This window comes from Fusarium phalaenopsidis, assembly GCF_050370095.1.
Source record: "Fusarium phalaenopsidis strain FUZ10S chromosome Unknown contig_32286, whole genome shotgun sequence".
NCBI lineage: Eukaryota > Fungi > Ascomycota > Sordariomycetes > Hypocreales > Nectriaceae > Fusarium > Fusarium phalaenopsidis.
The window spans coordinates 4,013,616-4,027,016 of NW_028145413.1; the positions used below are offsets into that span (position 1 = coordinate 4,013,616).

General features: G+C 50.1%; 3 protein-coding genes across 3 annotated transcripts; 2 read left to right on the forward strand and 1 right to left on the reverse strand.

Annotated features, from left to right (window-relative positions):
* Positions 1-334: 334 nt before the first annotated feature.
* On the forward strand, positions 335-2,521 carry LRP88_03524 (acyclic terpene utilization AtuA family protein; the record flags this gene model as incomplete). Its single annotated transcript, XM_083240143.1, has 7 exons — positions 335-404; positions 464-538; positions 591-836; positions 888-1,413; positions 1,489-1,689; positions 1,745-1,884; positions 1,956-2,521. 7 exons carry the CDS (start codon positions 335-337, stop codon positions 2,519-2,521), a joined length of 1,824 nt encoding a protein of 607 aa, XP_083105273.1.
* A 477-nt stretch (positions 2,522-2,998) lies between these two features.
* On the forward strand, positions 2,999-4,704 carry LRP88_03525 (bZIP transcription factor; the record flags this gene model as incomplete). Its single annotated transcript, XM_083240144.1, has 4 exons — positions 2,999-3,350; positions 3,412-3,929; positions 3,982-4,597; positions 4,655-4,704. The coding sequence occupies 4 exons, from the start codon at positions 2,999-3,001 to the stop codon at positions 4,702-4,704; spliced, it is 1,536 nt and encodes a 511-aa protein (XP_083105274.1).
* Positions 4,705-11,582: 6,878 nt separating this feature from the next.
* On the reverse strand, positions 11,583-13,270 carry LRP88_03526 (uncharacterized protein; the record flags this gene model as incomplete). The annotated part of the gene is made up of 5 exons (XM_083240145.1): positions 11,583-12,014; positions 12,067-12,253; positions 12,306-12,521; positions 12,583-13,006; positions 13,069-13,270. The coding sequence occupies 5 exons, from the start codon at positions 13,268-13,270 to the stop codon at positions 11,583-11,585; spliced, it is 1,461 nt and encodes a 486-aa protein (XP_083105275.1).
* Positions 13,271-13,401: the final 131 nt, after the last annotated feature.

Here is a 13,401-nt window from a genome sequence, read left to right on the forward strand (position 1 = left end):
ACATTAATGTAGTTGTCAGGTTTTTCTGAGTCAGATAGTTCAGCAGAATCCTCGGCACCATGAGAAAGAACGCGATGCCGATCACTGGATAGACTAAGCGATACCTCCCATTCCACGCTATGAATGCTACCTCTGGATTATCCGATACTGTGGAATAAGGTTGCGATAAAAACGTGTGGGAATCTGTCACCAAGTCCCATCCCAGCCACCGATGCGGTAATTTGGCCCCAGCACTTGACATCTTGAGCTACTTCGGTGACTTCTTCCTCAATACTCCTTCGAAAGAAAAGAAAAGCGAAGAAAAGGGGGAAAAAATCCAAACTGAACAAACATCATGACCTCTTGGAGGCAAGGAGAGCTGGGGAAGCGGCCCGTTCGCATTGCCAACTGTTCTGGCTACTGCGGTTTGGCTACCTGATCCCCCAGTACGTATTTAGTACCAGATTCTGACGCTATTAAACAGGTGATCCTGCGGAGGAGTTGCTGAAACAGGCAACCCTTGGAGATGTCGACTTTATCACCGGTGACTACCTTGCGGGTAAGCACGCACATTGGTCTGCGGATTGAACAAAGATGAATATGATCGACAGAAGTCAACCTAGCGGCAAATGCGGAGGCTTTCGCCAACGGAAAACACCCTGGATACGAATCCTCTGCCTTGGAAGGCTTGAAAATGACCTTGGATGTGATCAATACGAAGGGAATCAAAGTTGCCCTCAACGGAGGTGCCCTCAACCCAAAAGGATTGGCCGAGGCTGTTGCGGAGTTGGTGAAGGAGAGGAATGCCAACTTGACCGTGGCGTATATCTCTGGTGATGACGTCCTCCTCGAAGTTCGTGAGCGCATACAAGTTGTATAATCCTCCCCGTTGCCACATCTTGACTCAGTGGGCAGCAGCGTCAAGTTCGAGCAAGGGATGACGCTGTCTTCCGATTTGAATCCTGAAGCAATCGTGTCAGCCAATGCCTACTTAGGCGCCCGCGGGATCGTTGCCGCATTCAGGAACGGTGCTGACATCGTCATTGCAGGCCGAGTGTCTGATGCCTCCCCCGTCATCGCTGCTGCGTGGTACTGGTGGTCATGGAGTGACACGGATTACAACCAGCTAGCCGGCGGGTTGGTTGCAGGCCATCTGATTGAATGTTCGGCATATGTGACTGGAGGCAACTATGCTGGTTTTACCGATGCCAAGTATGGTGGTTGGGAGCGCTTCATCCACCCAGGATTTCCCATCGCAGAAGTGGACGCAGATGGATCGTGCGTAATAACAAAGCACCCCGGAACAGGTGGGTTTGTGGACGAAGATACGGTAAAGTGCCAGCTTCTCTACGAACTCCAAGGGAACGTCTATCTTCATAGTGATTCGAAAGCTGTCCTTGACGAGGTCACTATCAAGGAAGTAGGGCCAAACCGGTAAGTTGCGCGCGTAGATCACGGCGAATAATCCTGGTTACGTCTAAGTTTCGCGATGGCTAACATCCTTTGCAGGGTTCGTGTCAATGGAATACGGGGCCTACCTCCGCCGCCATCGACAAAGGCGGCCATCTTCTACAAGGGTGGTTACGAGTCTCAGTTGCTGCTGAACACGGCTGGATATGACTGGGAGGCGAAATGTGACTTGCTCGAGAAGCAGGTACGTCTTCAGCTTGGGGATAAAGCCAACGAGATAGGTATACTAGAGTTCCAACGGTAAGTCTGTTGTCGGCGAATTGATGAGAATTAAATACTAACCTCGAGATTAAAGGGTGGGAGTACCGGCCGATAACCCTCGTACACAAGATAGCAGCACCATGTATATACGAATAATTGCGCAAGGCAAGAATTCGAAGTCACTCATGTTAGTTCCCAAAGCTATCTCAGACATCTCACTCAAACACTTCCATGGTAAGACCCCCAGGAACAGCATGGCAGACTTGGCCGTACATGTGTCAAGCATGCTAAGTGTTGAAAATCAGGATTTCACTGCTCTCTGGACATGCGCACCGCGTTTCCTAAGCCTTTTCTCGCCTACTACCCTGCTATTTGGGAGCAGTCGGCTATTCGAGAGACAGTCACGTTCATTAACGACGCTGTCTCCTCGTCTATTCATCCCCCAATCGATGCCGGGATCCCACCTGTTTTTGGACCCCTCTCCAGCCGAGACAGCTACGATACGGCCTCTCCGGTCGCGCTCACCGGCCCGAAGAAGAAGATCAGACTCGGAGACGTGGCACTTGCACGATCCGGCGACAAGGGTGGCAACCTCAACGTGGGAGTATTTGTACGCACTCAGCGTCAGTGGGACTGGCTGCGGACATATCTTTCGCGGGAACAGATGTGGTGTCTTCTTGGCGACGATGCGGATGACAGCTACACTATCGAACGGGTCGAGTTTGGGCACATCTTTGCTGTGCATTTTGTGATCTATGGCATTTTAGGCCGGGGCGTTAGCAGCTCGACCAGGTTGGACGCGTTCGGGAAGGGGTTTGCTGATTACTTGAGAGACAAGACTGTGGAAGTGCCAGAGGAACTTATTGGGTGATAGAGAAAGTCGGCATGAATATGAATCACTCGATAATCCTGCTATTCTTACTCATGCGCCGTTGATGACGGACAATTCGGTCACGGAAGCTCTGCAGCGATATGCGTGGATAGGGAAAGCCGGGCACCTTGAGAGTTACCTAGGTAGCCCACAAAACTCCCCTCGGCCTTCCCTTACATTTGCCTCAACCCCATCCCTGCGGAAAGAAATCGAATCAAGTCACATCGGCTCTTGCAAATCGAGGTGACCCCGCATTAACCTGCGTCTCTAGCGTCTCCATTGATCCGTCCCATGGGCACATGCCCCTGACCCCGCGCAGGAGACGGGAACTAGCTTTGTTCGGAGCCGGGGTACATGAGATCCCCGGCCAGGATCTCTAACATAAATACTTGGGAAATCCTCACTGGGTCCCCGCGCGTTCTCCGACCGCCACTACTATCAATCCGTTTATTTTGCCAACGCCAAGTTTCTGCCATTATGCCCCCAAACAACAAGCCTTCTCGCCGAGCAGGAAAGAGAAAGGCAGACTCTGGGCCAGACGGAGCGGAACGAGGACGGAAGAGGGCCCAGAACCGCATCTCTCAGCAGTGCCTCCGCGAGAAGAATATTGCTCATGTGCGCAGCCTCGAGGAAACGGTTGCCCTGCTGCAGCAGGCGGTTGCATCCGGAGACCAGGGCAGTCGTTATGCAACTTTACTTGAGACCCATCTCAAGCTGATGGAGGAAAACAGGCGGCTACAAGATGCTCTTCTCCGGCTGCGAAAAAAGCTGTTGAGCTTGAGCAACGCAGCTTCGGCCGCAGCCGGCAAGTTACCTCCGCACTATCTCTGTAGCTTATGCTCCGCTTTCGCCATCCGTGCCTGCTCTTACCAATTACTAATATATCACAGATGATGAGGTGTTCGACACGGTACTCGGGGGATCCCAAGATACAGCCACGCCTCCTGCGGATGAGAGAGGACATCGCGACTCGTCAGTCTCACCATTGGCAGAAGTAGAGCCACTAGCTCACCAAAGCCCCAACACTGAACTTGATACCGGCAGCGTGACTACACAGGCTCAAAGGGCGGCTGATCCAGGTATATCGAACCTCCAGCTGCTGCACGACCCCCTCGAGAGCTACTCGGATTTTTTAAACGTCTGTACCAGCACCTGGCCAGCGAATGGGCATGATGAGGCAGGGTTGACGATGCCCTTACCAACATGGATGTTTTCTCAAAACCAAATTGTCGTAACATCTATAACCGTCCTTGGATCTAAACTCCTTGACGCTTGCGACAAGTATATCAAGAGAAAATCAACATCTACACTACCAAACCAGGACGATGAGTGGAACCAGAAGCTCGTCCGCGTTGCGATAGACTTTGGGACTCGCTGCATGGGTCTGGAGTCATATGTATATGGTGTAGTAAGTGATATTATGACTAGATTTAACACCCAATGCCTTGCTGACAAAACAGAATGGAGCTAGGTATATGGAAAAAGTCCTGAGTTGGCGGCTTGGTCTCGAACCCAAGGACAAGGTGCCAGCACCATTCCGCCCGACACCGCTACAATCCAGACAGCCTACCCATTTCTGGGGCCTTGACCTCTTCAACTGGCCTGAGTTACGAGATCAGTTGGTGCTAGATCATGAGTCGGTTGACTTGGATACATTGACAAAGGATCTCGTTCTCAACTCTGTTGTCGAGCAACCACAACGGGGTGTAGCCGTCAATGTGCTCGACATCTTCGAGAATCAGATCCTTCGCCGAGACAAGTCCGGCTGCACACAAAGTGGTACTTGCCGGAACTACCTTACTGACGCCTCTTGGATCCTGTTCGAGGTTGGCCCCGAGATGCAGAACCTGTACGGACCTGTCGCGGACCCAGTGGAAGAGGCTATTATCGCAGAGCTTGATCGACGGATGCTAGCTGAAGAACCCATTCCCCGAGGTTGCAGCAAAGGCTCGCCTCTATCACCTGAGAGTTACCCTGGAACTGATGTAGCTCACTTTCTGGGAATTGACAATTTTTTGGGATGGAAGATTAGCCAGGAGTTTGCCCAAAAATACCCTTTCCTAGACTGCTCTACCGGTAGGTTTCGCAGCCACTTCATCAGCTCATAGCTAACAAATATTCGCTTTGAATTAGCTATGTCTGATTACCAACTGGCGCCTTCCACAGATTTCTTCTGTTGGTAGGCTTGCAGCCTATCCAAACTCGGCTCCGGATCAAGTCTCTTCAGTTTGGATCCATGTCATGTTAGAAATGAGCAAAGCCCTAGATGAGAATTCCAACTCCTGTCATTGTTAATTGTCTGCAATGATGACAAGAAGCCACCAGCCACAATAGCAAAAAACACGGTCATTAATGCATGACGGTATCAACACCCAGTACCGTAAAACATCGTTCCCAACTCCTTTCATCGGTGATCACAATAGGCTACTTATGCCAGTTTGCGCAACCTCTTACTGAAGTAATCTTGAGCTACTATTTTAAAGTGTGAGCATGGCTTCCCCAACACAAGTCGAGCTCCAGTTGCACCTCGGACGGAATTCGACCCACCTACCGAAGGCAGGCGCGGAAGATGAGAAGAAGATAATAGAGCTACGGTCGCACGCAGCGCTAATTACCTAACGGATAAGGATGCTCTACTAGGCTCAGAATGCAATTTGCAGTTCTAGTCCACCTCGATGACGAGTGGCTCGGACACTTGATCGATGGACGAGGAGTTAACAATTACCGCTCAGTGGGCTGATAGGGCCTATTTCAATAGACCTTTCGTCGTATATGTCATTATTATCAGACTGCTACAGGAGTGGTTTGACCTTTTTGTAAAGGACCTTCAAAACAAGCTGTACGTGCAGATCTATTAATCGACTATTTGTCGGAGGTTCTTCCGGGGAATTCATGAATCTATCAGCCGATCAGCTTCGAACTGATAACTTATAAGCCATCTACACTACGCCTGAACACGGGGTGTCATACATCGCACAAACGTAGGCCCCTCTACCAATGGTATCAGGCACAGCATCAAAGACTACCCACGCAGGTCGAGAAATAACGAGACACCAGAACATGAAGAGGGTTGGCTACCTAGCCCTCCTTAAGCATAATTAAGTAAAGATATATCGTAATTAAGGTAAAGCTTTAGATCTTCTTTGCCTATTCTTATTATCCTCTATCTATTATCTTTAGGGTAGCATCAGCTAAAGGGTCTATCTAAGCGTCTCTCTTTTCCTCAACCCAAGTGCCACCGTGATCTTCATATATGACACATCATAACCCAATGTAACAATGCTTTGAAACACCTATTGCGAAATTGATGCTGCCGTTGTTTAAAGGAGATAGCTGAGCTTGTAATCTTGCTCCAGACAGCTGTCTTGTCTCAGACTCGACGTCATCAGTTGACAGGGTTTTGTACATGATCTGCATACTCACAGACACTTCCACCTTCAGCTTGAGACTCCAGGTGACGTCAGTGGCTCCCTGCTATCCTGGAGGAGCATATAAGAGATGCGTTCGTAACCATTATCACTCCTGGCCCCATACCAACTCAATACCTTTTCACATTACATCCTTCACTCCTGTCAGATTCTCTCATATTGCCAAAGCCCAACATGAGCAACAACCTGAAGGAGGTCAACGGCACACTTGTGACCAACACGGATGTAAAGCTCTTCCAAAGCGGTCTTCCGGCCACCATCCCCCATGAGCCCATGACTGACTAACTGTGCACAGATCGAGCCCCCAAGTAACTGGACAAACGACTATGAAGAAATGGGAGGCGACATGGAGTGGGGCAAGTATGGCCAAGTAGCCGAACTCGTTAAGGGTTAAAGCCTGGATGGTGACGTCAAACCGCTCTTCTCTATGAAGGCCGACACCGGGGAGGCCCTGTCACTCTTCGAGCTTGGCGATGGTCAATACTTCCTCTATAACGCCATTGAGGGAGCTCTTTTTCGGATCAACAGTCCCTCTGATCTTCAGACGATTGCATCGGCTATTGACGACGCAAACAGGGGATTGGGTGTACTTGAGATTGAGGCGATATAGATCAGCAGAGGTTATGTGTTCTTGGGTTGAATCTGAATTTTGGGGCTAGCTGAAAGCCTTGGGCAGAAATTATGCTGTGATCGACATCGATAGTTTGACGCATAAAACCCTAATAGGAGAGGTGAAAGTGGGGAGGCTGTCGTGGCGAGCTGACCTCTAACCTCTCTAAGGTTAAGGCAAATTTGCAGGTCAGAGGCCCTTGCATGCTGTTGAATAGAATGGTATCAGATAGCTGTTGAGGACCTTGAAGCTGATTTTTCTGATGATTTCTGGCGGCTATTCCCTATATAACTTGGCGTTCGGTGTTCGAGATGGTCTCAGGAGTTCTAACAGGAACTCGTAGACCGCCCCTACTAATAGCAGGAAAGCAGGTCGTGACGGCTCTAGTTTGTAAAACATTGGGAAATCACGGACGAAAGGTCTGAAGAGTTTCCCTCTTAGAATCCCTGTAGTATTTCTACCTGGTCCCTAACACTCTCCCGCGGGCTGATCCATCGCAGGTACACTTTCTGCGCCAACTGACTCCCACAGCCAGCTGTCGACAACCTCGGGGTCAATCTGGACCATTGAATCACCTTCAAGAAGACTTGCCAACGCCAACATTTCATTCGGCGAAACTCCGTGCTGTGATAGGTCACAGGTCGTTCCTGAGAGAAACCCAGTCTCATTCGCGTCCTGAGGATTTGGACAGCTATGCGGCTCCATCAAACAGCGCAGCATATCCCGGAGACAGTTTAGTTCCTGTCGTTTGAAGTAGGCAGGCACATTCCCGCCCGCAATGAGAGTGTCGAGAAGACCGTATGGTGTCTCTAGATATCTCTCATCGCCCTCAGCAGAAGCTGGATGGACCGCAACGATGAGAGAGAGCACGAAACCAGCCGAAAATACATGGTCTAGGTCAAATGGGAGAAAGTATTCTACGCAGACTGTTAACCATAGATTCCCAGCATGCTGAACTCTGGTCAACTTGCCGAGAAGGTCTTGAGCTTGTAGCCTAGTTAGCACCCGTAGAGACTTTTGAGCTGACTCGTAGGCAGTCCTCAGTAATGCTTTCACAGGTTCGATGATGGCAGTATCCTGGCGATCTTGTCTTGTTCTTCTGTCGAGTTTGTCACGCAAGAGACATACTAGGAGTGGCCGAATGGCGAGGACAATACACTGGCTCAATGTTAGAGAGTTTTGTCATGGCGAAGTATACACGGCGGTCTTAAAGCAGCTTACTTGGTGATAGCAAAGGTTTACCGTTGCAGAGACTCTGGAGATAGGGTCAGTATTGCTAAGCTTTAGTTCTGGAGTGGCGTTCATCTCCGTGGCCAGGTCGGCAAGCTCTCGAACAGTTGCTTGGATGTTTCTCAGAAAAGATGAATTAAGGTGCTCATCAACGCAGTATACAGCTGAGGCTGCAGTTAGAAGCTGATAGCAGTTGACGGGAAGAGGTTATTTGAGCCTACTATTAAGAACCTTGGCAAGGAGCTGCGATAGCCTCACATGCATGTCGAGAGCACAAGACTTTTGGGCAGACTGATGAGGCTTGGGAAACGGGACAGATATATCGTTGTCGTGGATAGAGCTTGGGGCTCCTATGAGGGTGGAAAACTTGCGGTCCATGATGTATAGAGTCCACCAAACACCGCGATATCGTGACGCGTCGTTGTGGCAACCAGGATTACCGCCGAGATCCCGGTGATAGCCTTGAGTTAGGGCTATGCGTAGGCCGAGGCCAAGCTGGGTGGAGTTGTTAGGAGTCGACATGATAAATAGGTAGAGCGGGCTTACGTAGACAAATGCACTGTTCCGGTGATCTACGGATTGCAAGTATAAGGCCAAGCCGCAGCATACCTCCACCGCTGTGATTGGGTCTCGATAGAGACCGTTCACGTCTGGCAGTATGTCTAGAGCACGGATGAAATATCCGCTACCGGGAGAATTTGTTCTTGAAGCACCACGGGCCAGGAGCGCTTTCCCCAGGGCCATAACCACAAAGAAATGCACGAACCAGATCCGATTCTCGATATTCAATGAGTCTGGTCCATGATTGTACAGTGAGAACAGCCCTTGCATGAATGTTTGCTCATGAAATAGATGGTAGGTCTGCCCAGCGTGGAACTTGACCGTATTGGTGAGATAGAGAGCGTGGTCAAGTGAAGGCAGATCTTCCATCGAGATAGAGCCAAGATTTCTCATGTTGGGAAACTCGAGCGCATATGCAGCACCGTCCACATTCAGAGGCACCTCGGTGGAACCTTTTTGGTCGAGATTGTGTCTGATCATGCTCATGATATGTCTGCTATAGGCCCAAGTGGATGATGGGCCGAGGAAGCCTGGTGCATTTATACCCATTAGTAAAGATACATCATGGCAGGTGGTGATGGCTGAACCCACGTTTCCGGCCTCGAACATCAGTGACAAACTGAGGCGGAGTGGTAACGAGCGGATTCGACAAAGCTGAGAAGCTATCGATGTGGCGATCTACCTCCGGTTCATCATGGCTATGAGCATCGGCGTGTGCGGTATCGACCGGGCTCGAAGCTTTCGATGGCTTGGGGGTGGGTTGGTGTCTCTTGGGGCATTGCGCGGGATCATTCTCCTCGCCGGCTTTCCGCTTCAGTTCATTCAAGTAGCTGGACGCAACATGTCAGGAGAAAGGGCCTTGAAAAACTAGGTAAAGGCAGCTCTTACTTCTCCGATACGACGATCTTGCGATCCTCGGGCTCAAAAACGCACTCTGTGGAGCGGCGTTGGCAATTTGCGCATGGGTGCGATCCAGAGCATCGGACTTTGCGCTCACGACATCTGAGACATCTAGAACCAAGGTCAGTGGAGAGATAGACTTTGGAAGTAAGGAAGCTCACGCAACATGAAGTTTCCTGGCCTTAGAACCAGTCTGGTCGGCAGACTCGGGAGTGCTTGACAAAGTCATTTGGCTTGATATAATGACAAGACGCAGTGGATGCAAGAAGATGCGAACAGGGTGAACTGAGAGGGTCGACTGGGTTCTCCACAATTCCACTGCCTTATCAATGCAGGTGAGGGCCCTGGTTTGCGGGGAGATACCCCAGACTGAATGCTCAGATAAACCGTTGCAAGACCTGAGATTGTACAAGGGAAACTGTTTCCCGCTTAGAGAGTCCCGGGTAACCTTTGCCATTCGTTCGGGTTGCCCCCCCGAGACATGGGAGGGGGCTTGCTCGGGTATCCACCCCGAAGACTAGGTTATCTGCTATCTTGACGAGCGGTAGCAGCCAGCCCCCTTATTATTCCTTTAACAGGTAGAGTCATATCTGTGGCCACATGTTGTTAGTGCCCTACCAGAGCCAGGTTTGCTCCTTAACTGGCTTAGGGTAGGTAGGGAGCAGAAGATGTTGGATGAAGAAATATTGGAGATAGCGATCTCGTTCACCGTCACCGAGACATTGTTGTGCTATTTACAGGTAGGCTGAGGAAGCCTTATCTCGAGGTATTAATTGGACTGGCCACGCAACTATTGAATTTCCCATTCCCCGTGAGCATTCAAGTTCCGTCTTAATCATGGCGCACGCCTCGGATGACAATCGCCATCATACGATGTTGAAGACCGCTATCAATGAGGCTCATGAATCACGTCTTCTTTCTCGACATGACCTCATCACCGATACTATAGGTAGAGCCGGTCGATACCTTCAGGTCAATCTTGTCGTTTTGCCATCCGCCTATGCCTCTGATTTCCGCGATCTGTGTGCACGGAACCCTGTTCCTTGTCCCATCCTGGGCTGGACAAAGCCAGGAGACCCATCGAGAGTCTACCCCAGCGGATGTATCCAGACGCCTGATTTTGATGTCCGGACCGACTTTCCTCGCTATCGTATCCGAGTCAATGGTAGTTTGGTTGCAATAAAAACAGACATTCTCGATGAGTGGACGGATGATCATGTTGCCTTTTTGATTGGCTGCTCTCTGTCATTTGAAAGGGCGTTGAAAGAGGCGGGGCATCGGATTTGCCATGAAGAAGACGGAAAGCGACCTGCTATGTATAAAACAAATATCCCGGTGCTTCCAGCGGGTGTCTTCTGTGGTGGGACAGTCGTTGTGAGCATGAGGACTTCCGAGATTGAAGAGGTTGAGCAAGTGAGAAAGATTACTAGGCCTTACCTCACGACGCATGGCGAGCCGATAGCATGGGGGTGGGACGGCGCAGAGGCGATTGGAATTAGAAATGTTCACGACCCAGATTTTGGAGACAGACAGACATTCAAGGGCGACGAAGTACCGGTCTTCTGGGTAGGTTGATATCGATCTTGCGATAAACTGCCAAAGAGATGCTGACCGATGATTACTAGGGATGTGGTGTGACACCACAGGCTGTTGTTGAGGCCGTGGGCGATGGGATTAAGGGAACGGTGATGACACATGATCCTGGATTCGTCATGGTAACAGACTGGACAGTGGATGATTTGCCGAAGCTCTCGGCATGTCTCAGGATGGAAAGCTTATAGATTACTGATTCCATTCAATACAGAGTTTTACGGTATTGGGTTTCAGTGCCGTCATGTATGGATAACTGTATCTTTTGCTGTTGTCGCTGGTGGCTTCTTTCGGACCCGTCATTTTAGATAATAGATCGCATTCCGTGGCACATACTCATGGTTAGGTCATGGATTCGGCCAAGATTCTTCATGATGATGGTCTCTCTAGATAAGCCCCTAACACATTCTCCACTCACAGTCAATCGGCCCCTTTGGATGTCGCAAGCGATGCTGACTGCGTGTTGGTGGACGTAGCACAAAGACCTTCTCTTCCAGGGTCATTTAATAACACGCATCAAGCTAGATCGAAGATACAGGCTCTATTCTGACCAAGCGAGCCCACAGAAGCAATGCTCTCGCAGAGCCTCATTTGAACACAATTACATCCAGTTCCTTCCTCCACCCCTACTCCTCTCACCTGGCCGCTTCGTTCTGGAGCAGCCAACTCCCTGCAGCTTCCCACTCTAGCTGTAGAAGCCAGACCCTGAGGGAATAGTGCAGTCTAGAAGGATGGTATCAAATCAAGGGCGATACTTGAACTCAAGATCGCGGTCTCCTGTAGTCTTCTTCCGGTTGTCGGGCCTCTCTCCCGCTAAGATCGCAGCCTTCTCCTTGTTGGACCTCAAGAGGTAAGCCAAATGAATAGACACCAGAATGTTAGCCACGACAATGGACCCAAGAGAAAAACCATGGCCTAGCATGTATGGAGACTTTCGGTAGACCTGGCCTGCGACGATTCCAGCAGAGTTGCCGATTGTTTGCTGGATGCCAATGGCCGTGGCTCGTCGGTATTGCGGTGCCATGTTCACGTTAAGCCAGGCCAAGTTAAGGCCGGTACCGTTGTAAACGGCGATAGTGCAGACAAAGGTAGCGAAGTATTTGACCGCGTTGTTCTTAACGGCAATGAGCAAGATGTAGCCAATGCCTCCGAGCGAGTTGGTAAACAAGATGAACTAAAGCATATTAGATCTGCCGTTTCCGTAGCTACGCGGCGACTTGACTTACAGGGCCACACTTTTGATACTTGTCTGATAGAAAGGCGAAGGTAAAGAATCCGATGGCACCAAGGACGTAGACTGGGATAGTCAAGTAATTGGCGGAAAGTCGATCATGGCCCATGGCATACAGGATAGCCGGGAGGAAAGTGCCAAAGCCATTGCTCAAAATGTTCTGGCAAAACTGGGTTCCAGCGCTAACGAATTGTTAGGTTCTGCTTCATGTTGTGGGGAGGGGACATAATATACCATAGCCAGACCTTGACATCTGTGGCGGCCAACTTGATTTCTTCCCATGAGAACACATCTTCTCCCATGTACGACATTCGCTGCTGGTGGCGAATCTCCATGATCTTCCGCTCCTTCTCGTCGAGGAAATATGACTGCCGAACATCGCTGGGCAAACCAAACCAGATTCCGAAAGCGCATACCAGACTGAAAGCGCCTTCGATGATGTATACCCATCTGAGAAGCGAGTTGTCAGCCTGACCACAACATATAGAGGCGCGAAAAAGTAGTTACTGACCTCCAACCAGGATATCCTCCAATGCCGTCCATTTGCAGCAGCCCATATGCAAGCAGTCCACCGATGGCACCTGACAGGGCCACGCAGGAAACAAGGTACGAGACTCGCCTGGCCATCTCATCTCTCTTATAAACAAGAGTGAGATACATGTTCAACGAAGGAAAAAGACCTCCTTCTGCAGCGCCTAAAGCCAGACGACAAGCATAGAGGCCTCCCACGTTGGTGATGAAACCATTGGCGATAGTCGCCCCAGTCCAGACGAGACAGAGAAAGGTTAGAATATATCGAGGCGTGAAGCGCTTGACGAGGATGACACAGGGGATTTCGATGACGATGTACGTGATGAAGAAGATAGAGACGGCGATCGAGTACTGGGATTCAGAGGCTCCAATCGCCTCGGGCATTCCGGCAACCTTGACATTGCCTACGGATACCTCTTAGTTCCACTTTTACCTGAGAGTTGCTAGGGGCGTAGAGTTCACTTACCAATGTTGGCTCTGTCAATGAAGCAAGAGAGATAGACGATGAAGAGGACAGGCGTCAAAAAGATATCCAGTTTTCTCACGACTTTGGCTTCTTCCTTGGGGTCAATGTAGAGGGCGTGCTGGGCCTCTTCATTGGCGCTGATGGCATCGGCGTCCATCATGGACGCCTCGTTTTTGATGTCAGCCGGTGCGTCGGTAGACATGATTCCAGTTTTGACGAAGACTGTCGAGTGTTTGCGTTGTTGCGTTTTGCAGTCTCTCTACTGAGGAGTTTTGACTCTTGAATAGTGTTAAGAATGACATAGGCAGGTTATATAGAGACAACTGAACACAG